Genomic DNA, 24400 nt, shown 5'->3' on the forward strand with positions numbered 1-24400 from the left:
TCAAAAAACCCTAAAAGACTGCAGTCGACGACTGGTGGCATGGCTAAATGATGTAGCGGGGGCATACCCCCCTTCGGAGGTAGGCTCCACACAATCGGCGAAAACATCACGCCGCGCTACCTCGTCGGAACCACCGGCGAAGAAATCTCGACCGACGGAAAAAGAGTCGTCTGGAAGTCACTCAACGAGAGACTCCTCGTCAAAGAAATCATCTTCATCAAAAAAGCATGAAAAGGAAAGGAAATCCTCCTCGGGCGATCATCATAGATCGGCCACGAGTCGAGAGTCGAGTAGAAGCAAGCCAAGTGTGGAAAAGGTGGGACCGCCAAAACCACCTGCTAACTCACCGTCGTCGACGGCGGCCCAGTCATCGGCCTCCACCCTGCCACTTACGCAGGTGCCATCCACCGCACCGACAACGACGTCGACGATGGCCTCGTCGACGGGGGTTCTACAGGAGGCCTGGAGGCCTGAAATATTTGATCCGATCCCCCCGGATACTTTACTACAAGAACAGGCTGTGTTGCTGTCCTCGGAGGACGAGAATGAGAGAATAAGTGGCCCAGCAGACCTAGGGCTACGAGTGGCTGACAAGTCGTCGACCAGGGGATCCGTTATACCGGTATCTGCCCCTCTTCTCAATCCTCAATCTGTTTTGTAGTTGGAAATTCTGTCCACGCTTCAGTAGTTGTTACAGTATTTGGACCAGAGACTACCTCAGGCAAACCTACCACAGGCACCCGTCGACGAGCCGGGCCCGTCCCGTCAACCGGCGCACCTACGCACGCCAATCTCAGCGCTGGCACAAGAGGAAGGTTAGCTGCCAGATTCGGAGTCTGACAGGGGAGCCATGTCGGATATCTCATCATCCCCCTCCAGGGATCCAACCTGGGAGTCAGAGGTGGAGTTGGAAACCCCTAGAAGCCCAGCTCACCCGTCCCCTCTGGACGACATTGCGTTATTCCATTCTATGATGGAGAAGGCATGCAAAGAATTTGGTTTGTCTCAGGAAGAAAAGAAAAAGGACTGTTTTTTGTTGGACCACATGGGTAAGAGAAGGAGGTCTGTGTTCTCGATACCAATACTAGACCATGTATGGAAGGAGGGGTTGCAGACAATGCGTCACCCGTTTTCAGAGCCGGTAGTGAAAGGACGCCTGAAAAAAAAGTTTAAGGCTCCAGAGTCTACCCCCAAGTGTTTATCCTCCCAACCAACGCCAGTCTCGGTGGTGTCGGCGGCAGCGGCGAGGAAGGCGAAGGCCCAGCACAAGTGCGCGGCGACTCCTGAGAACGAAGCGAGACGCCAAGATGCCTTTGGCAGAAAAGTGCTATCCGTGGGAGCGACCACAGTGAAGGCCGCAAACTCTCTGGCAATTGTTGCCAGATACGATAGGGAGATGTGGCACAGGCTAGCTCCGTTGCTTGATCATCTTCCGGAAGAGCATAGGAAGGCAGCGATGTTACTCGTCCGAGAAGGTGAGGAAGCCTCAAATCACGCAATAAACATTGCGGTGGACCTCGCTGAGTCAGGCTTCAAGCAAGTCAATAATGGGGTCGTATTACGTCGACAGTCATGGCTTAAGTGTACCTACTTTAGGCCAGAAGTACAATACAAAGTTTTAGATATGCCCTTTGAGGGAGACCTTCTTTTCGGTGAGAAGGTGGACGAAGCCCTAAAGGGAATGAAAGAGGACTCGGCACGTTCTTTGGGTGCCCTCCAGAGTGGCAGAAACTACAAGTCTTTTCGTCCCTTTAGAGGGGCTTCAGGTAATTCAAGATTCTCTGCATCTGGAGACAGATCCTTTGGCAGATCAGCTTACCCCTCCCAGGGATACAGACGTGCCTCCCAAACGGCAAACCGTCGCCGGAACTTCCAGACTTCCAGGAAAAGACCATCATATCCGTCGTCGTCGAGAGACAAGCAAAATAAAGCTCAGCAGTGACATACAACACACCGTTCTGGGGGGAAGAGTTTCAGCATATGTCGACGAATGGGAACGAATAACGACGGATCAATGGGTGCTGGATACTATAAAAAACGGACACTCTACAATTCAAACACAGCCCTCCGCAAATTCCATCTGCGTTCACCGCTCATTCCCATCTGAAGATACTGCAACAAGAGGTAATACTCATGTTAGCAAAGGGCGTGATAGAATTAGTTCCAACATCACAGAGAGGTCAAGGAGTCTACTCAAGATATTTCGTCGTAAAAAAGCCGAACGGCAAATGGCGTCCCATTTTAGACTTACGCGATCTCAACAAGTCTTTAAAGAGCCTGAAATTCAAGATGCTCACTCTACAGGAAGTGATCCGCGCCGTTCAAGAGGGGGATTTTCTAGCGTCCCTGGATTTACAGGACGCGTATTTCCATATTCCAATGTGTCGGAAACACAGGAAATTCCTAAGATTTGTAATAGGGCGGACTCACTACCAATTCACGGTTCTTCCTTTTGGGCTCAAGACCTCCCCCAGAATGTTCACGAAATGCCTGGCTCCTGTGGCGGCCTGGCTAAGGAAGCAAGGCCACCATGTATACCCATACCTCGACGACTGGCTGGTAAGGGGATCCTCCCCGGCGTCGACCAACACAAGTTTACAAGCCACCATGCAGCTTCTACAACAGCTGGGATTCGCCATAAACTTCGAAAAATCCTCTCTGCATCCATCGAGATCGCTGGTATTCCTGGGGGCACAGTTCGAGACCCAGTTAGGACTAGTGAAACCTTCTCTCGACAGAACCTCAAGACTCAATCAACAAGCATGCCGACTACGGCGAAACACCAAGATCTCAGTGAGAAAATACGTTTCGGTCCTAGGGGCCATGGCATCCTGCATCCATCTGGTGGAAAACTGTCGCCTATTCATGAGGCCAGTCCAGGAATTCCTTGCGGACCGATGGACGCAGGCTCAAGGATCGTGGTCAGACAAGATAACCATCGACGACGACAAGCTGCTTCGGACCCTTCAGTGGTGGCAGAGTTTCCACAATCTGAACAACGGCGTACCCCTACAGGAGCCGGAGTTTCAGCGAACCATAGTCACGGATGCGCCCCTAACCGGATGGGGAGCTCACATGGGTGCTCTCCAAACGCAAGGTCGCTGGTCTCCAACGGAGTCACTCCTACACATAAACGTGTTAGAGCTCAGAGCAGTACGATGGGCCTTGAAGGCATTCCTACCACACATCAGGGGCTCGCGAGTACGAATACTGACCGACAATACAACGGCCATGTTTTATCTGAGGAAACAAGGAGGGACGCGATCAAGAAGTCTTTCCATAGAAGCCCAGAAAACATAGCATTGGGCATTAAAGCACGAAATGTCCATCGTGGCTCATCACCTTCCAGGAGTGAGGAACTCCCAAGCAGACTCCCTCAGCAGAAGCATGGCCCAGATACACGAGTGGGAAATGGACACAGTTCACCTGATGCAAGTGTTCGAGAAATGGGGTCACCCCCCTCTGGACGCCTTCGCGACCAAAGACAACAAGAAATGCGAGCAATTTGCAAGCAGATGGCCTCAAGAGGGCTCCAGGGGGGAGGCATTCTCCTTCCCATGGACGGACATATTCCTCTATGCTTTTCCCCCGTTCCCCCTCATACGGAGGACAATACAGTGGATACGCAGATACAATTGCCGGGTAATTCTAGTGACACCATACTGGCCAAGGCAACCGTGGTTCTCCGACCTGCTTCACCTGTCGCTGGAACATCCCATAGGGTTTCCCAAAGCCCCGAACCTACTATCCAGGGAAAAAGGCACGGTGTGGCATCACGACCCGGACAGTCTCAACCTTAGAGCCTGGCTCCTGACTTTTCGGAGTTCGGTGCTTTAGACGTTTCGGAGGATTGTCAAAAAATTCTGCAAGCGGCTAGAGCCCCTTCTACAAACAAATCCTACTCCTATAAGTGGCGGAGGTTCTGTGAATGGTGTAGGGGACAACAGGGCCTACAACCGTTGTCGGTGACGCCGGAACAAGTTCTACCTTACCTGCTCCTCTTAGCGGAGAGGGGATTATCCTTCACATCGATAAAGGTGCACCTGGCGGCCATCTCGAGGTTCACGAGGAAAAGGCAGTCGTCTCCTCTATTTAGTGACAGACTTGTAAAACACTTCATGAGGGGTTTATTTCGAGCTTTTCCCCCGGAAAAACATTTCCCCCCGACTTGGAGTCTCAACACAGTGTTGGCAGGCTTAATGAAACCGCCTTTTGAGCCTATGGCCACGTCTGACATAAAATTCATTTCGTGGAAGTTGGTATTCTTGATTGCTATCACAGAAGAATCTCGGAACTGCAAGCGCTGGTCGTAGACCCGCCATACCTAAGATTCTTTAAGGACAAAGTAGTCCTGGCAACTAATCCTATGTTCGTCCCAAAAGTTCCGACAGTGTATCACAAACACTCGTCCATTGTTCTCCCTACTTTCTTCGCCACACCATCATCGGCAGCAGAAAAAGCTCTTCATACCCTGGACGTTAAGAGGGCTCTGAAATTTTACCTACATCGTACACAGGAATTCAGGTCTACTAGACAACTGTTTGTCGCGTATGGTCCGTCCACGAGAGGAAAAGCAATCTCTAAACAAGGATTGGCTCGATGGGTCTCATCGACGATTGCGTTTTGTCACTCTAAGGCCGGAAGGCCACTGCAAGGACATCCTAGGGCCCATTCTACAAGATCGATGTCCTCCTCAACAGCTTTATGGGCAGGAATTCCGTTGACGGACATATGCCAAGCTGCGGCATGGTCAGTGCCCCACACGTTTACCCGCCACTACTGCCTTGCCAGGCAGCATGCGGACGAGGTGCAGATGGGAAGAGCTGTCCTGCGCCATCTGTTTCAGTAAGGTAAGCTCCACGTTGTGGAGAATATGTTGTCTACCTTTTAATGACAGTTTATTTTATGTGGGTTAGGTTATTTGAGGTAACTTATTCCTACTGTACATATGCATTGTGTAGTATGTTGAGGGTATATTACATTACATTCTCACCGCCGTCTCAAGTGTTACTGCTATACAATCTATTCTAAGCATGTGAATCCATGAAAGATCCAATGCTGGAGAAGGGAATAGTTTCTTACCTGTAACTCCATTTCTCCAGCATTGGTATCTTTCATGGATTCACATGCGCCCGCCAACCTCCCCAGAATGTAATGTATTTGATTGATAAGTCTAACCCTTCCTACTTTGGAGGGGCCGAAATCTGAAGGGGAGCCGCGGGGGCGGGCCTCTTATACTGGGACGGCCTACGGAGCATGCGTAGGCGGGTCCTAAAAGGACGTAGATAGGACACAAAAGTGTCGGAAGTTTTCCTATTGGAAAAGGCTATATATGTGTACCGAGGGGTCCTAGTCTGACGACGGGGAATATTCTAAGCATGTGAATCCATGAAAGATACCAATGCTGGAGAAATGGAGTTACAGGTAAGAAACTATTCCCTTCACTGATCTCAAAAGCACCTGTAATTGAAAATTACATCCTGAGGTTTTACTCGCGTATTTTAACTGCGGGTTATCTTATCACAAAAGTAGGTATAGGTTTTTACTACACCTAGAATAAGTGTTCCACTATTCACCAAAAGTATATTGTCCAGTTGACTGAGTATGTGATTTGAACTGTGAGTCACTGTACAACTGGAAGGGTCTACTACCCTTGCATTAGTGAATGTAATTGTGAAAAGTAACCATTTGTTTTTTTTTTTACTCCCCAAAAATAGGTGTGGCCTATACTGAATGTGTATGAAAAGGTTTTGACATTCCTAGAACTACTGTTAGGTATTTCAAATAAGGCCTATACTTGGGTCTGTGTGCCTTCAAGTATAGTGTTGTGTATTTATATTGTGATTTCATATAATGTGTTAGTACTTACTTTCCCCCTAGATTTATCTGGGCCTACTTGTATTTAAATAAATAATTTATTTTTACATAACATAGTGTTTCAGTTTTTCTTCGGACCATTTGTATTACAATTTCATGTGTACTGATTCTACAGCCCTCTCTCCCTCCTAAAATACGCCTGTCTGCTCTGTCTGTGCTACCGTGTACTCGGGTGGTACAGCCTTATACTAAGAGTGGACTCTTGTACTGCCTCAGGTGAATGGTTTTACTAAGGCCTTAGTTGGACTTCAGAAAAACTGTCTTAACAGTTCCTTTGCTGAGTAACAGTCTTGGTAGTCGGCATCCCTCTTGCTCGTCACAGTACCAGGGTGGTGTGTATTAGGAGAGTGTTTTAGAGTGTTTTCTAGAAAAATAGGGAAGAGATTGGTAATACCCTATAAAAGCCTGTGACATTTCACCAAAGGGAAATGGGGGATACCGCTTCTCACCCAAGGGTGCCTCATCCCCACTCCCTAAACCTCCTCCACCCAGGTGACCCTCCCTCGCATATCTGCCCCCAGGGTCAAGATCCGAAAGTGACAGCCTTTCCCTGTCCACCTGGGAGGAGGATATATTGGGAAAGTGAGGACGCCCTCAGATTCCTCACAATGCAAGAGTTTCCACAGTGAGTAACTTGTACTGTTATCCAATAGTGGCTTGAGGTTTCCAGCACTAATTAATATTATTGAGAACTCACAAACTGCATTGTACCTTTTATGGCAACATAGCCATTGGGTTAACATTTTGCAAGCATGTTGTGACGAAGGGAAAGGCATCCAAAAAGGAAGCAATATCCCCACCCTTTTCCTGACCCTAGAAACCCCCCACTCTAATAACCTCATGAGTAATGGTCATCCTGCCATTACCCTAAAAAGTACTAGTATGAGGAAGAAGGCGACCTGCCTTCCTGAAGATTACTTTGTAGGTTCTGTTACAGGGGAGAAGAACAGAGGAACAAGGATTACCTCCATAACCACTTTAAATATTCTAGTGGTTGCCGATTTCCTCTGGTTTCCCTCCCAATAGAAATAGAGGAAGAGAATCGGGAAGTATTGTCAATCCTTCCCTGGAGGAGCAGGGAACCGGAATCCTGTTTAGGAGCAGAAGTGGCTGTGGACCACTACCATATCCAGAGAGAGGGGGAGCCTTTGGTCCCCAGCAGTCTATGGGGAACTAAGGAAGCCTGGAATCTCTGTATCTGGGTACACTCTGGAACAGCCAGTAGCAGTTTACAGAGGACTGAGCGAACCAGGAGACTTTCCATCTGGAAGAGAGCAGCTGGGGAAGTCGGCAAAGGAAGACCTGAGAGCCCAGGAGAAGTTGTAGATACTTACCAGAGCATCCGAGGACCAGGACCCTCGTGCATCAAGTACAAAAGCATGCAGAGGTGGACCGGAAGGCACAGGGAGAGCCCAAAAACCAATTGAAGTATACTGTAGCACCAAAACAAGATGCAGTGTTACAAACCTGAGACAAGGGCAAGGGACCCATAAGAAGCTGGGGAATCCACAGTTTAATACTGAAAAGGGACTAGGACTAGTTGAAGTTTACAGAAGTAAAAGTAGTTATAGAGGACATTGACCAAAATACAGAGAAGGCGAATGTGGGACTCACATTTTCTCTAGAAGAGAGTGGTACTCCTAATCTTCATATTCGCAGTACTTGGAAGACAAGTGAGCCAGGCCTGCCAAAGAAGGAACTGAGACACAGGTCTGGTACCACACACTAAGAAAGGAGAGAGAGTCCCTGGCCGGAGAGTTTACCAGGGCTGTGGATTGAGGACTTTGTGAGAGCTAACAGGAGGGAGACATCCTCTTAGCCCATGTTAAAGGGGAAAAGACCCGGGGAAGAGGATTGTCCCTTTTGGCACTGCGGACCTGGAAGGGTTAGGGGAAGAGAGTCATCCCCCTAATATCAAGTCTGGTGAACCATTTGGATGTAAGGAAAAGGGATGTGAAATCGCTTACCTTAGAAGTTCAGGCACATCAAAGTTAAACTTTACTTTATGCACCTTTTGGAACTTTGTTTTGTTTATTTTGAGTTCATAGTGTAAGGGCAGGAAATTGTTTTGGACACAACTGTGAACTTATATATATTTGACATCCTGACTGACCCCTTAGTTTATTGTTTTGAGGTAGGGAAATCCCTCTTAGTCATAGGGAAAGATAGGTATTCCCCAGCATGGGGTCTGCTCATGAATATTCCCCGTCGTCAGGTGTTAGGCAGAAAACTGTGCAGTTCCCTTAGGGACCACTGCAAGAGATTTAAGACTACAGGTGTTTGGCAGTAAACCCACTTGGTAGCAGTCTGTACAACACAGATTCACTGGTAGCTGTGGCTGAGCAGTCAGACTTCCCTCAAGAAGAGTTAGGCAGTATACAGAGCATCCAAAATAGGTACAGAAATACAGTAGCACAAGCAAACACTGACCAGAACTTGGGTGTAAAAGTATATCATTATTTATTTAACACACACTTATAAAACACACTAGCACTAAATTGGTAAGATCAGTTCAAAACACAATCAGTATTATCATATGTACATCCCTGATTACTTGTTGGACAAGTCTTAGTTAACACCACTTATTTCCAGACAGAGGTGAGCGCTTAACGTTCGATGGCACTCCAACAAGTTAAATAAAAAGGGAGGGAAAAGCAGAATTATTGAAGCATACACACTAAACACTTTTTAAAGAACCACAGCAAGTTAGGAAGGCGCAGTCTACTGCTGAGCAAGGAAGTTTAGGTGCCAGGCTCACTTTCAAGGTAGCCAGGCGGAAGATGCCCAAGATCAGATGGTTACAAAGAGTCTTCAAAGTTTGTGGAGGTAGTTCGAAAAAGGTTTAGTTCAGTGCAGGAAAGTTAGCTAAGTTGTCCCGGGCTAACCCAGGTTCGAGAGACGAGGATTTAATACACCCCGTTCAAACGGTTGCAAGGGAAGCCAGGCGGAACACTGTACCTTAAATGGAGAGGATCCTCCAGTGGGGGCAGTTGTTCCTGGCAGCGGGTGCAAGTCGCAGCATCGTCCAGAGGAGGAGAAGATCTCGTTGTGGAGGAAAGATTAAGGTCGTTGCACTGCCAGGGAAGAAACCAGCCGCGGAGTTCTCTGGTACAAAGGTACTAACCTTTCAGTTCGTGGTAGTGGTGAAAACGTGGTATCCTGGTTGCGGGGTGCTTTGCACAGGTAAGGCGGCCACGAGATGCTCCAGGGAGGCGAAAAGAAGGTAGACTGGTTATCCCCACCAGTCGAAGGAAGAAGACTCTCCGGGCTGGAGATCTCCTCTGTCGTTGGGAAAAGTGGTGAGACGGTTCAGCAGGGCTCCACCGGTGGTGTCGTCGTTGCAGGCCGGCTCAGCTTCTCCCTCCTCGGATTCTTAGGTCCTGTGGCGACTTCTTAAGTTCCAGTCCCCAAAGCTCTGCTTTTATGCAGCATACCCCCATTCACTCAGCCTAGCTGTCAATCAAACATGCTAAGTGGTGAGTCGGCCGGCTCACCACTTGGGCCAATCACACAAGAGTGCGACTTGAGTTACCAAGGTAACTCAGTCCAGGGTGCTTAAACCCCCCTCCCACACCCCGTCTGGTACCCAGACAGAGTGGCACCACTTTTGAAGGCTTCTGTGGAGAAGCCTGCCAAAAAGTAGAACAAAGGGCTCGACTTGGGTTGGAGTCACAGAAGAGAACACAAACGCCATTTTAGAATCGAGTTCTGGCAAAAAATACCGACCGGCGAATTAATATTAAATAAATAAACCGGCGGTATGTTCGAGGCTATGAGAAGTAAATAATTAAAGTTGGTAGCCTCGAACAATGGGAAAATCCCATAGAGATATATTCGCGGTCGAATATAAAAAGTAGTATCCACTGCCACCAGCCAAAACTCGATCAAGGGGGACGGAGACGTGCCCCCTCGAACAACAGACCCCGGGGCAATCGAATTGCCTGACCAGTACGTCCACAATATGATGGTTTGTACTGGTTTCTGTTCATAATTTGGGACTAGCAAAGCCAATGGTGACTTTACATGCCCTGGGAGACAGTAGTCAGTCCCAGGGTATGGAGTCTATGTTAGGGGGTCGCTACGACACCCGTGGGTTACGGCACGGAGGGTGCTGTGTAACCCACATCAAAAAAACACATGAGACCCTATGGAGTAAAAGACCCCATAGCCCATAAAACACATCACAAGTTAAAGGAACACCTCAAATCATGTCTAAGAGTGGGAGCAAAAGAATCTCACTCTTATTAGTAGAGAAAAAAATAAACCCCAAAAAATCCAGCAAAGCTGCTGGGGGACTCACTAGGTTTGGGAAATTAGCCTTACAGAGAATTCTCCCTAACATCAGGCTGGGAATCCTTGGTAAAGAAAAAAATCAGTATCAGTTTCGTTTCTGATCTGTCTTTCTTAGTAGTAACCAATCACTGATCTCTGGGTCATACTGCCCCCTCCCTAAGCCCCTCCCCTGGCAGCCATTCTCAGATTTTTACCGCACGTTCAAGTGTTGGGAGTCCTCGTGCTATAGCTCTCGAGCTTTTGCTGCGTTTTTGTGCTTTTTCAAAGAGATTTTCTTATTTTTCGGTCAAATCGAGCCTCAAGCTCCACCGTTTCTTCTTCCGATCAACAGGGACCCGTTTCAGAATTTCCTACGCCCCTCAAGGGTGAAGTTTTCGTCGAGTGATGCTTCTTGGAGGGTTCCAGAAGATCTGAGGGCTGCAATGGATGCGGCCCAGGACAAGGGTAGCTTGACACTCCGATCCAAGCTGTTCAGGAACTTCCCTGGATGTGGGTTACAGAATGTTTTCAAGGAGGACGAGCATTTGAGATGTCTCTACTGCCTTCATGGGGACAAGACGCACGTGGAGGACTGTCCGTTCTGCAAGAACCTATCGGAACGGACCATGAGGGATCGTCGTTCCCGCCTCGCAAGCTGGCTGGAGAAGGGCCCAGCAGGTGAGAAGAAGAAAAGTTCTGAGCGGTCTTCTAAGTCCTGTGAGGGCGCCCCGGCGACGGGGGCCCAACCGAAGACTAAGCACTGCGAGTCCGCGGGCACTGGGAGCACCGAACGGTCAGGCTCTTCGGCTGCCAGGCTGGGAGCACCTTCCCCGGCACCATCAACCACAAGCCAACGCTCTGGTTCGGGGAAGAGGAAATCCGAGAACCCGGGTAAGGTTCTGGAGAGGCCCCAGTCGATCTCGAAGGATTCAGCCGAGGGGGAGCGAGGCGGTGACCCCCCCACCCTCAAAGGTGAAGGCCTCAAGCGCACCCAAGGTGGTGAAGGCCGTGATTTACCCGGCTAAGGCCTCTATCGAGGGAGTCGCTGCAACCCTGGCGGAGCCTGTGGTGTTACGCTCACCTGACTCCCACGGAGGCGCTGGCCTGGTTCGCGCTGCTGTGACCTCTTCTAAGGCGATGCGCAGGGTTCGGAAGACGGACTGGACCGGGCCCCCAAATCTGGCTTGTCTGGCTCGCAGAAGTATCCTTCTGTAGTCGAAAATAGGGGATTAACTGTCTGCGGGGTAATGCAATCAGCCTCCCACTTTCCCCTCTCACCCTCCTCGAAACCCTTCTGTGATTCCTCGTAGCGTCTCACCTTAGGGTCAGGAAGGACGAGCTCTCCATCCTGCTTCCGATGCAGGGGCGCGTTGGTATCCAGTTACTACACTGGATTTTCGGAGTGGTGAGAACCAAACTTGCTTGGCTTCCAGGTAAGTTTTTTGATAAGAGGTTCCCCTTGTGTCCATGCATTAATGTACTAATGCTAGTGTCTTTTTCCCCATAGGGGCCGGGGTACGGAATGCCAGGGAACAGGCACCGACCCGAGATGAGAAGTGAAATCCTTGTAGAAATCAGGTAAGTCTTTAATGAGCGTTTTTTGGTAATGTCTTTTCATTCGCTCATTAACGCTGATGTCTCTTTTTCCCCTTAGGGGCTGGGGTCCGGAAATGCCAGGATGCGGCGCGGACCCGAAATGAAGAGGGAATGAATCAACAGGTAAGTCTTAACATGAAGATTTAGCTTTCCTTATTCCTTTCTCTCTCTCACCTTTTGTTCTGGTCTTTTTCTCCCTAGGCGCTGGGGCGTGACTGCGAATCCGGATAATCGCTGCTGAATATGGAGGCGCCCTGTAAAGGTGAGTGGAATGCGGCGCTGCAGCGATCAACGCAATGAGCTTTTATATTAAAGTCTTCCTTTTCAGGATTGTCGGCGAGATGTCTCCGGGATGCGGATTTAGCAGGTAAGGACTTTTCCTTCTTCTCTTCTCTTCTTCTCTTCCTTTGCAGGTGATCCAGGATGCTGGCAGGCGTGGCAGAAGTCAGGATGCAGGAGCAGACACGGTGAGCGTCCAGCTGCTAGATGCAGAACAACGCGAAGCACGTGTGGCTGTTCGGGTGGGGTTTAAATAGCCTTGGAAGAAGTTCCATGTATGTATCCTTCCTCCAATCAGGTATGTATCCTTCCCCGACCACGCCCGGATGGTAAATTAGTCCCACAGGTAAAGTAGTTCCTTTCAGGCCTCAAGGAGGCCGGGATCCTGCAGCATGGTCTGCATCAGGTAAGTGCACCCAAGCACTTCCATAATGAGCCTGGCGCCTATGACGCCAGGACTGATGTCTTTCATGAGCCTGGCGCCATAGGCGCCAGGACACTGTCCAAAGGGCCCCTATATGGGGTTGCTGGGTCCTTCCTTGGGGATTGGATGTCCGCTTTCGGGGATGCAGGGCTTCAACCGCCTCCCCGGGAGCGGGCATCATGACATGTGGAGGCTATACCACTGGAAGCGACCTTGGGCCCAGAGTTTCCCTGCCACCGCAGAGGGAATCCTCTTTCCAGCCCATCGACAAGACCCCCGTGAAGACCCCGGTGGAAAAAGAGGGGGGGGGTGGTGGCCATTACGGACACGGATTCAGCCTCTGAGGAGGAGCTGGTGGAGGCCTTGAAGAGCCTCAACGAGAGGTTCGAGAAGGTACGATCCCACGGGAGAGATCCCGAAGAGGTGGTCGTAGATAGCGACGGTGGCGCCGACGAGACCCCAGTGGAGGAGCGGCCAGCCCTCCCGTTGCAGCCATTGCCCGAGCCTCAGGACAATTTGGCTGCCATTTTGATGGAGATCCAAACCTTATGCACGGAGATAAGGACGAGATTACCACGAGCCCCGGCGGACGATCCAGAACCGTGCCCGTTGGGAAGCCCTCCGAACAAGCGGAGGAGAGTTCATCAACACCGCCCTTCATGCCCTCGCGGCCCGTGGAGCCTTCATCCCCCCTCTCCGGATCCCAGGGATGACACGGCAACAGACACAACGACGGGGACGGATGATGACGGTGGTGACGACTGGTTGGATCTTACATCACCACACCCTCGGCCTTCCCCGCCCGATGAAATTGGCTCCTTTCATGCCATGATCTCCAGGGCATCGAGCTCTTCCAGCTCTGCCCCAAGGAACAGAAGAAGGAAGGTTTCCTCTATCAACGGCGAGAGGCCAAGAGAAAGACGGTCCTCGCGATATCTGGGACGAGGGACTTGCGGTCCTGACGAACCTGTCCACGACGCTTGCCAAGAGGAACCGGTACGAGAAGAAGTACCAGGTCCCTGATGCTGCCCCCTTGTGCCTCAGGGCTCAGCCGACGCCGGATTCGGTCATCTCAGCGGCGGCCAAGAAGAAGGCGGCGGGGGCGACATCTTCAACCTCCACTTCCCCACTTGACGGCGAGGGAAAGAAATTGGACACCATGGGGTGACGGGTCATCTCGTCGGCGGCGACGACAATTAAAGTGCCCAACGCCTTAGCGATTGTGGCCCGTTACGACAAGGAGCTATGGTACAATATAGCTCCCCTACTGTACTTCCTACCAGACGACAAGAGGGTGGAGGCCTTAGAGATTCTGCAGGAAGGTGTGGTGGCGTCGGACCACACCGTAACTGTGTCAACGGACATTGCCGATACCGGGTTTCGCCAGTTAGGCAACAGTGTTTGCCTTAGACGACGAGGCTGGCTCAAGGCGACAGGCTTCCGTCAGGATGTGCAGACCAGGGTGTTGGACATGCCGTTCAACAGCAACAACCTGTTTGGGAAAACGGTGGATGAGTCGCTGCAGGCCATCAAGGCCGACACAGAGGCGGCCCGAGCCCTGGGAGTCCTTCAGCAACGGCGGCCCTTTCGGGGCACCGGAGGCAGACAGGGGGCCTCCAAGGGATCAGGCTGTGGTTCCTCTGCGTACCGCCAGGCGGCCCGCTCCTCGTCCCAGGAGGCCTACAGAGGTCGCGGCAAACAAGGAGGATCTCATCGTCATCGCCAAGGAGGCCAAGGCGCCAAGGCCGCCTCCAAGCAAGATTGAACCGGCCGTAGCGTCGGGCCCCCACCAAATCACCCTGGTGGGAGGCCGGCTGGCGAAGTTTGTCAGCGTGTGGGAGTCCATCTCCACCGACCGTTGGGTGCTGGATGCCCTGGCCCACGGGCACACTCTCAAATTCCAAAAGAAGTGTCCCCTCATTCCTCCCGTGGCCAGGAAGGAAAATCACGTCCCTCAACTGCTGTTGGAGGTAAAGGCCGATGCTCAAGAAAGGTGCCATCGAGCTCGTCCCCAAGAGGCTCTGGGGCTCCGGCGTATACTCAAGAAACTTCCTCGTCAGAAAGAACACAAGCGGTTGGCGCCCCATCCTGGACCTACGTCGGTTGAACAAATACATCAAGGCACAGAAGTTCAGGATGGTCACTCTCCAGCACATGCTGGGACAGCTGGAGGAGGGCGACTTCCTATCTTCGTTGGACTTGGAAGATGCTTACTTCCCCATCCTAAAAGGACACCTTAAGTTCCTCAGATTCGTAGTTCAAGGACGCCACTACCAATTTAGAGCTCTGCCATTCGGATTGAAGTCGGCACCCAGGGTGTTCACCAAGTGCCTACCGCCAGTGGCTGTGCGGCTGCGCCTACAGGGGATCCACGTCTACCCCTACCTGGACGACTGGCTCATCCATGCAAGGACAAGAGAACTTGCCGTCGAGCACACGGCGAGGACCGTCCGCTTACTCATGGAGCTGGGTTTCTCCATAAACTACCCGAAATCCCATCTGGTTCCGTCGCAGGTCGCACTTTTTCTGGGAGCGAAGCTCCATACAGTGGACCGATTGGCGTCTCCGTCGGAGGAAAGGACGAAGGCCCTCTTAGGCAAGGTGCAGCGCCTGCTAGCCACGGACGTGGCCAGGGTGAGATCCATCAAGTCCCTCCTCAGAATGTCCTCATGCATCTACGTAGTGCGCCTGTGCAGGCTACGGATGCGTCCTCTACAGGAGTTCCTCGACGCCCGCTGGATGCAAGCGGCGGGCAGCTTCAAAGACAAGATCCTGCTCAACAAGGTTTTCCGTCGGGCGATTCAGTGGTGGGGCACTCGTGCACACCTCACGGCGGGCACGGACTTCCAGACCCCGGCACATCAGGAGACGGTGACGACAGACACATCCCTGGAGGGATGGGGTGCGCACACCGGAGATCTCCATGCAAGAGGCCTTTGGCTCCCGGATGAGAGGTCTCTCCACATCAACATCTTGGAGGTCTGTGCCGTATTCCGGGTGCTCAAGTCGTTCCTCCCGTCCCTCAAGGGCAAGGTCGTGAGGATCTTCACCGACAACACCACCACTTTGTTCTACATCCGGAAGCAGGGAGGCACCAGATCCCCAGCCCTATCCAAGGAAGCCCAGGATCTGTGGCACTGGGCTGTCGCCCAGGGGATGTTTCTGGTTCCCTTCCATCTGGCAGGAATAAAAAACACTATTGCTGACTCACTCAGCAGGGAGCTGCGCTCGTGCCACGAGTGGGAACTACGCCAGGATCAAGTGGATCGGCTCTTCCAACGATGGGGCAAACCCCAGATCGACCTGTTCGCGACAGCGACGAACTCCAAGTGCCAGAGGTTCGCCAGCAGGTTTCCCCAGCTGAGGAGCATAGACAACGCTTTCTCATTCCCCTGGGACGGCCTGTTCCTGTATGCGTTTGTTCAGTTGCTGCTGCTACTTCGACTCATCCGCCAGCTCAAGGGGTCCCAGTGCAGCATGATCCTCGTCGCACCGGCGTGGCCGAGACAGATCTGGTACCCGGACCTTCTGGACCTCTCAGCGTCCCCACCAGTGAAGCTGTCGACAGACGCAGATCTTCTCTCCAGAGAGGGAGGCGCTATTCTTGATCACGACCCGGAGTCCCTGAGCTTGCAGGCCTGGCTCCGGCAGCACTAGAGTTTGGAGGGTACGATATCCCGGCTGACTGCAGAGAGGTTCTTGCAAAGGTCAGGGCGTCCTCAACTCTCAAGTGCTATGGACATTAGTGGAAGAGGTTCTCTGTCTGGTGCCATGCACACAAGATCAACCCTCTACGGATTACGACACTTAAAGTGCTACCATACCTACTGTCGCTGGCCAAAGCTGGACTAGCTCACGCTTCTATCAAGATACATCTGGCAGCGATCTCCCGATACACCAGAACTACAGGACGGCCGTCCTTGTGGTCTCATCGACTAGTGAAGGAATTTATGAAGGGACTGTTCCGATCGTCCCCGCCGTTGAAGGCTCCAGCCCCGGCGTGGGAGCTCAACGTGGTGCTGACCAGGCTCATGGGGCCACCATTTGAGCCCTTGCATTCGGCTCCGTTGAAGTTCCTGTCATGGAAGACCGCGTTCCTTGTGGCCATCACCTCCGCACAACGCGTGGGAGAGAATCAGGCCCTATCCTGCAAGCCTCCATACTTGACATTTCACAATACGAGGGTGGTGCTGAGGACGCACCCCTTTTTCATGCCCAAGGTGCCGTCGGAGTTCCATCTGAACGAGCCCTTGGTGTTGCCAGTTTTCCCTTTGTCGCCGGCCGAGAGGACTTTGCACCTGCTGGATGTAGCTAGAGCGCTTAAGTTCTACGTGGACCGAACAAAGAGTTTTCGGAAGACATCAGAGCTGTTTGTGAACTTTGGACCTGTGAACCAAGGGAAGGCTCTCTCGAAGGCTTCCATTTCCAGATGGCTCTCCGGCTGCATCATGCACTGTCATCGGTTGGCCAACCGACCGTTGCCCGACCGTCCGCAAGCCCATTCGACCAGAGCGATAGCTGCTACTACGGCATTCTTGTCTGGTGTGCCCCTGCTGGACATCTGCAGGGCTGCTACGTGGAGGTCGACGCACACCTTCACGAGATTCTACTGCGTCGACCGGGATTCCAGGAATGAGTCCAGAGTCGTCCAAGCAGTGCTGCGCAACCTGTTCGCCTGAAGGTGGTCCTGGTGAGGAGGTAAGAGTTGCTTGATGTTGAGTTTATGTAATGCTTAATGTTGAGCCTTTTGCCACCTCCCGTGGTTGTGCATGTGTGTACTGCTGTGTATTCTTATATTCATGAGCATGTGAATCCATGCCAGACCCCATGCTGGAGAAAGAACAAGTTACTTACCTGTAACTGTTGTTCTCCAGCATGGGTCTGGCATGGATTCATATGCGAACCCTCCCTCCTTCTCCTCTGCGGCTCTTCACTTGGTCATACTGCCACTTTACGTGCTACCAAATCTGAGGATGGCTGCCGGGGGAGGGGCTTAAGGAGAGGGCAGTCATTGGCTGGGGGCAGTATGACCCAGAGATCAGTGATTGGTTACTACTAAGAAAGACAGATCGGAAACAAAACTGATACTGATGTTTTTTTTTCCGAGGATTCCCAGCCTGACAACATGGAATATTCATGAGCATGTGAATCCATGACAGACCCATGCTGGAGAACAACAGTTACAGGTAAGTAACTTGTTCCTTTTCCAAACTCTTATACTTTAAATAAAGGTTTATGTTTCATACTTCTGACCCCTCACAGTGCCAACTAGAAATTATATATTTTATATGGAATCATTTAGATGTTGATAAAAGTTTAAGATTGTATTTTGTTTAAATTGTTTTTACATCATGTTTCTTTCTACAGAATGGTGGCGAACAGCAGAGGCACATGCTCGTGCAGGGTCAACTTTCTATCCACCTCTGTTGGGTATGCAACCAATTTTTTCTACTTCAACCCAAACTCATGATAATGCCTCCTTTCATGCAAAAAATGCTGGAAAAGAAGGTAGAGGAGTGGCAGAGGAAGGTATGTGTTTTCATATTTACCAAAACTCAAATTCTTTTGCAATGCTGTTCTGCGTGTTTTTCGGTTTGTAATTTAGAAATCGATTTTCACTTTGTTGATCCATATTCTTGGCTGTGTTTTAACAGTTGGGAGACAGTTTGGCGTACCAAGTTAACTTGTAATAGATGTAGGTCCTTTCCCTTTGAACATTCCAAACTCCCCCATACAAAACTCATGGTCATGGCAAGGAAACCTAACACAGAAAACTAGGCATGTGGTACTTGGACAAATGAAACATCTGCTCCAAATGCAGCGTATCGCTCACATACTCTTACGTCCCGTCCTCTTTCCTCCATATGGTATGGGGTGTCCCTTCCAAGGGACGGGAGACAGAACCTTTTTCACCAGAACAAACCTTCTTCCCCTTTAAATTTAGAGGTGCGCGGGTGTGCGGCTCTGGGAGCATGTGCTGCGCCCTCTGGCGCCACTCCTCAGTCCTCTTTTCCGCGTTGACAGGAACAGGCCAAATTCACCAGCACTCCTGGGTTTGGCTTCGGCCATGTAATTCCAGGCACGGATACTTCTGTCTTTTTTGTCTTTTATCATACAGGTTATCGACCTCAGGCGTCACGCTCCTACCCGGCGCATGTCGACTGCCACAGGGTTCAGCAGGTGCCCATCTTGTAATGGGCTCTTCCCAACTTCAGACCCCCACTCCCTCTGCCTATGTTGCCTTGGCCCAGACCACGGTTAGCAAGCTTGTACAGCGTGCAAGGCCCTGTCATTGAGATCTCTGAAGAACAGAGTAGTCAGGTGGACGGAGCTCTTCCAGAAGTCGCCTCCAGACGACCTCAAGGGCTTTGTGAAACATCGATCCAGGCCCAAGGAAGGGCCTCTATTTTCCATTGCACCCGACAACGGAGACTCCTTCCCAAGGACTCGCCCATGCGGGAGATACTGCTGAGGTCCTCGTACCAACACGTGCACAAGGCTGTTTCATCTACTGGCCTACAGGCCGAGGGATCCTCGGATCCTCCCGGTGACAGTGTTGAGGGACCAGAAGGTTCTTGTACCGGGTCTCCACCCGAGGGGCTCTGCCCTTGTATCAGCATTATGTCTGAGGGGCCACGCCCTAGTACTGGCAATATGTCAGAGGGGGCGCCTAAACGCAGCTCTTCTGGCCCGAGGGTGTTGCACCTACCAGGTCTAGGCCCGAGGAGCAGGGTAGGCCTTGCGATCCACACTCAAGAGTCTTGAAGGTGGCTGGGCCCAGCGAGCCAAGCAACACGACGCAGGCACGTGGGAGGCAACTCGTCAAAACGGCTGCCGTGCCAGACATCCACACCCGTCCGACGCCATTCCACGAGTTGGGCGATGAACGAATGTCAAGTGGGACTGGCCCCAATCAGGTACGTGGCCTACAGCCTATCCTTCATTTGCACAGGGAAGGTTACCGGTGCGTCCATATGGGCAGGGTATGCAGTGGCTCCAGCAGCCTCCGCTACCCAGTCTATATCCTATACCACTCCTCCGGCCTGTGAAGACAGGTTCTTTGAGAGATTCCTCGGGCTCATGAAGTCCCCTCGTATGGGGGTTATCCTCAGGGATACCATCAGGGGTGTGCTCCCTCCAATGCTTCCAGCACCTCAGGCTCCTCAGCCGGCGCCCCTGGCCCCGGCGCAGCCTCTGGCCCCCCAGCCGATTCCTCTGACGGTTCCGTACCAGCCTCCTCCACAGCCTCTGGCTCCGGTACCTCACCCGCCGGCTCACGCTACTCCCCCACCGACGCCGGACCCTCAGGACACGGATGAGGAAGAGAACCCTGACACGCCCTCGTCAGCCAAGGCCCTCCACGAACATCTGGCAGGGCTGGCGGAGTACCTGGACCTGCCTCAACCCGAGGTCGAGCAACCGGCAGAGGGGGTCCTTACTGAAGTCCTCACGTGGCGCACCTCTGCCAAAACGGGTATTCCACTGCAGACCGATGTAGTCTCCCTGACCAAAAAGGGTTGACTCAAGCCCCACTCTGTCCAGCCAGTCAATCGAAGCCTGGATGCCAAGTACAGGCAGATTAAGGGGATACACTCTTAATATCGGCCCATCCTGTCACACTCCTCGGTGATCGCTGAGGCATCACTATAATCCAAGCCTCTGTCGTCCTCAGCTTCCTCCTCTGCAACGGTGCTCAGTGGTCGAAGTGAGCGGGAGCGCTTTGGAGTGGTGCTCCTCTACTTTTTTAAATTAGGTTTTACAGCTCCTATACTTTTATTTTAAAAAGAAACCGTTCCGGAACGGTTTCATTTTAAAATAAAAGGGTAGCAAGAAGTTGAAACTTGCACTTTCAATGCACTACACTTTACATTCCCTTAAACAGCAGGTGCATGTGTTTGGGGGTTTGTATTGTGTGTGGGAGGCGGTGTGGTGATGGGGTTTGTGGGGAGCCAGGCAGACCAGCAGGGAACATAGTTCCACTACCTCTTTTCGTACACTTCGACCACTGACGCTGCTAGGCTAGGAGGGGAAGATCTTGGAGGCTTACGGGAAGAAGCTGTATCCCAACACGTCCTTGCATCTTCGTCAGGCCAACGCCGATGCCATGCTGGCTTCCGCCATCCAGAGGTTATGGCGGGAAATTGCGGACTTCCTTCCAGAACGGCAGAGCCAATCACGTTTAAAGGCGGGATGGGCTGAGGCCGAGCTGGTGATGCAGTACCTCATGGAGTCCACCGTTAACCTTATTGACACCTCTGGCCGTGCCATTTGTATCGCCACAGACCTGAGAAGGACAGCCTGGCTCTGTGCAACGAAATTCAACCCAGACATCCAGGAATGCATCTTAGATCTTCCGTTCGAAGGGGGTGAGCTCTTCCACTCCACAAAGGACGAGGAGCTGGACAAAAAGAAAAACGGCTCACAAACGGCCAAGTCTTTATCCAAATAGTACACCCAGTCACAGCAGCGCTCCGACAAAGGCCTTACATACGGAGGGTTCCGCGGCTTCCAGGAACAGAGGTCTAGGCAGCCGGACCACTCGCCGACTCCAAATCAGCGCAAGCAACAAAAGGGTGGGGGGAGTAAGGGCTTTTTACAGTCTCTCTCCTCAGCAACAGCCTCTGAGGCAAAGAAGGCATGGCACGCCCCTTCAGGTCCATGTGTCTCCAGTGGGGGCCAGGCTTGCTCTCCATGCACATTTCTGGTGCCAGATTTTCGTGGAACCCTGGATCCTCTCCGCAGTATCTACGGGGTACCGTCTTCCCAGCCTCTCCTCCATCTTCCCCTCCACTCCCTCAAGTTGGGACAGCAACTCTTTTGGCTGAGATCCTCTAGCTCGTAGAGAGCCAGGGTGTAGAGGAAGTCCCAGCCTCCCAGCGAGGCTTGGGCTTTTACTCCAGAATTTTCACCATTCAGAAAAAGAACCAGGCGGGCCTTAGAGTTGTGCTGGAGCTTTCCACCCTCAACCTCTCCTTACCTCTATAAAAATTCATGATGGTTACGCCAGCTTTTATAGCGTAGACATTGTGCAGGGGAGACTGGATGTGCTCCCTGGATCTGAAGGACACATACCTACACGTCCCGATTTGGCAGCCCCATTGTTCTTTCCTACAGTTCAGGATCATGGGCTACCATTTCCAATACAAGGTCCTTCCTTTTGGCCTCAACTTGGCCCCCAGGGTCTTTACCAGACTCATGGATACTGTGGCTTCCCTCCTCAGAGCGCAGGGCCTCCACATCTACCCATACCTCGACTACTTGCTCATCCAGGCTACATCTCTGGAAGCGGTGCACCACTCTTCCCATGTCCTTATGAACATACTGCATGATCTGGGCTTTTCGTTCAATCTCAAGAAGTCGCAGCTGCAGCCCACGCAGACTGACATTCTTGGGCCTCATCTGAGAAACATGCTCCGAGAAGGTGATTCCGTCAGAGGACAAGATCACGGCCATCAGGAGGGCCACAACTCGCTTCCTCAGCAGAGAGGTGACCTCGGCCTGGTGGTACCAGCATCTCCTGGGTCTCTTGGTGGCGGTCCTGTTAGCCGTCCCACACACGAGACTGAGGATGAGGAGGATTCAGCTGCACTTTGCGGCTTCATGGAACCAGGAGCGGGGCTCTCAGTCCGAGATGATCAACGTTCCTCGATCTCAGGATGGAAACACCCAATCTGCTTCAGTAGTAGAAAACTGAAGGAACCTGAAACAAGGTGGGCAACCATAGAACTTGAATGTTTTACCATTGTGTGGTCTTTGAAGAAGTTTAGACCATACTTGTATGGATCTACTTTTATGATTCAAACAGACCACCAACCCCTGAGAAGGTCAATGCAGATTAAGGGTGAAAATCCTAAATTGTTAAAATGGTCAATCAGCCTACAGGGGATTGATTTTACCATTGAACAAAGGTCATGGTGTAATCACAAAAATGCTGATGTTCTCTCCGGCACGTATGACTGACTGGAGTAAGGAGATTCATCCAGGGATGAATTAAATACTCCTGTCCCTTAGTCTGGGGTGGAGAGGGGGCGAGTGTTGGGGTGAATTCTCAGAAATGTGCTAATTCCCTCCTCCTTAGAGACCCCCAGCAACTTTGCTGGATTTTGAGGACTTGATTTTTTTACCTGGAGAGCAAGACCCTTTTTTCCCACTCTCACGTGTATTTTAATGTGATTTCTGAACTTTGTGTTTCTTTTGGTTATGGAGCCTGACAAACTCCATAGGCATCATCTTTTACATTGTGTCACACAGCACCTTCAGTGCAGAGGCACAGGGAAGACTTTCAGATTTCCCAATGTTTAAATACCTTCTCTGGGATAAACTGTTGTTTCCCAGAGCAGTAAAGCGAAATTGACTTTACGTACATTTGTAACTTTCTAGACCCAGCACAAACTATCTTACAATATGTTGCTGGAGGGGTTACCTAGTATCCCCTTTGTCTAGCTTCTCATGTGACATTTTTAATGTTACCCTTTCCTCACTGAATGGCTGGTGGCAGTGGTTTACTTTGAACTTGTCAAAATGGCCCGGTCTTCTTTTTTCAGCATTTCTTTGTGGAAAGGTCCTTCTTGAGATTTACTCTGCGCGCCAAACCAGGTTTGGTCCCTTTGTCTGCTTTGCCTTTGGCGGGATGCACGAGTGAAGCCCGTCTCTGGCTCCAGGGTGTCTAGGGTGGGCAGGAAGTGAGGGAGCTGTCTGAAAACTCCCTGTGCCTAGTCTACTAGGAGACCCAAAGGCACTTCGTAGGGATTGGCCGGGTGACTTTCTGGCAAGGACAGCCACCCTGCTGGGTGACTGACAGCTAGGCTGGAATGAATGGGAGAGAACAGAATAAAAGGCAAGGCTTTTTGCTTGGAAGGCAGAGTCGACCACTGGACGAAGGAACCAAAGAAGAACTTGAAGAGGACGCCTGCTGCAACTTCTGGACCGTTGGTTTGCCCGGTGAAGCCCTGCTGCTGTACTGAAACTCCAAATTCATATCGACAGAGAAGCCCCTGCAAGGACGATTTCTCCCCTTGAGTTGGTTTGACCAATCAACTCCAAAGTAAGCCACCTGGACATTCTCTCGGAGCTGGTTGACTTTCCACAAAGTTGCTGTTGGAAACCGAAACGCCAGGGAGAGGAACACCAGATCGTGTGCATTGCTTTTAAGCTGGCCAAGAGTTCCAGGAAGATCCTCCGGACTCCCAGGAAGCAGGGCTGACCGAGCCTGCGCCCCCTCAACAGAGTGCGGAACCACAGAAGCAAGGAAAGCCCATCTCGACAGCCAGGATCCACAGTGTTGCTATTTGCGGTAGACGTGAGGAGCTGAAACACCGAACAGCCACTTGTTTGAAGATTGCCGGTTGCGATCAGCGACTGTCGTGTTGCAGTGCAGGAGTCCCCAGAGGTCTTCCCTCTTGTCCCCCCGACTGAGGCCCAGGAACAGTGAAATTTGCAGAGCTGCTCAGGAACAGAAGTCATCTGCGGCACTTTTTCTTTAATCCAAAGGTACTGTAAAAGTCTGAGAGAACTTACCTCTTGCTGTAGAGGTGCTTGCATCTTCTACTACTCGCAAGTCTAATAGCTTGTGGCCCTACATTGATTCTTCTTTTTCTTCAAAGACTTCTAAATCATTGTGCAAATACTTTTCTTACTTACCTGCAAAGAAGTGCTTCAGCTCATATAGACTTTTGCCCATTGACTTTGGCTTAGCCTGTTCTACTGAATGACACTTATTGGGGGATCTGAAAGTGTTTGCCTGCTTAACAATATTTGTGATCTCTTGTATGGTCTAATAACCTTTTCCTTTGACTTATTCTTAGATAACTCTAAATGCAACAGTGATAACAGTGAGCCAGCACCCTAGCTATTGAAATCACCTGTGGGTGTAAGTTGTGTCTGTGCGCCATCCGAAAAGGGTACTTACTGATTTAGAAATATTAAGAGTGTGTATTTTGTGAAGTATATTTG

At 51.2% G+C, this 24400-nt stretch overlaps 1 protein-coding gene across 16 annotated transcripts in view; it reads left to right on the forward strand.

Moving 5' to 3' along the window:
* The window catches only part of BAZ2B (bromodomain adjacent to zinc finger domain 2B), a 2602315-nt gene that overhangs the window by 539889 nt on the left and 2038026 nt on the right, over positions 1-24400 (forward strand). For all 16 annotated transcript variants that reach the window (XM_069616356.1, XM_069616365.1, XM_069616369.1 and 13 more), the window contains one exon: positions 17816-17977. In XM_069616356.1, the coding sequence (XP_069472457.1) occupies positions 17816-17977 (162 nt within the window). The remainder of the gene's footprint in view (positions 1-17815; positions 17978-24400) is intronic.

Source organism: Ambystoma mexicanum, chromosome 9 (genome assembly GCF_040938575.1).
Source record: "Ambystoma mexicanum isolate Mex_15411 chromosome 9, UKY_AmexF1_1, whole genome shotgun sequence".
Classification (NCBI taxonomy): Eukaryota; Metazoa; Chordata; class Amphibia; order Caudata; family Ambystomatidae; genus Ambystoma; species Ambystoma mexicanum.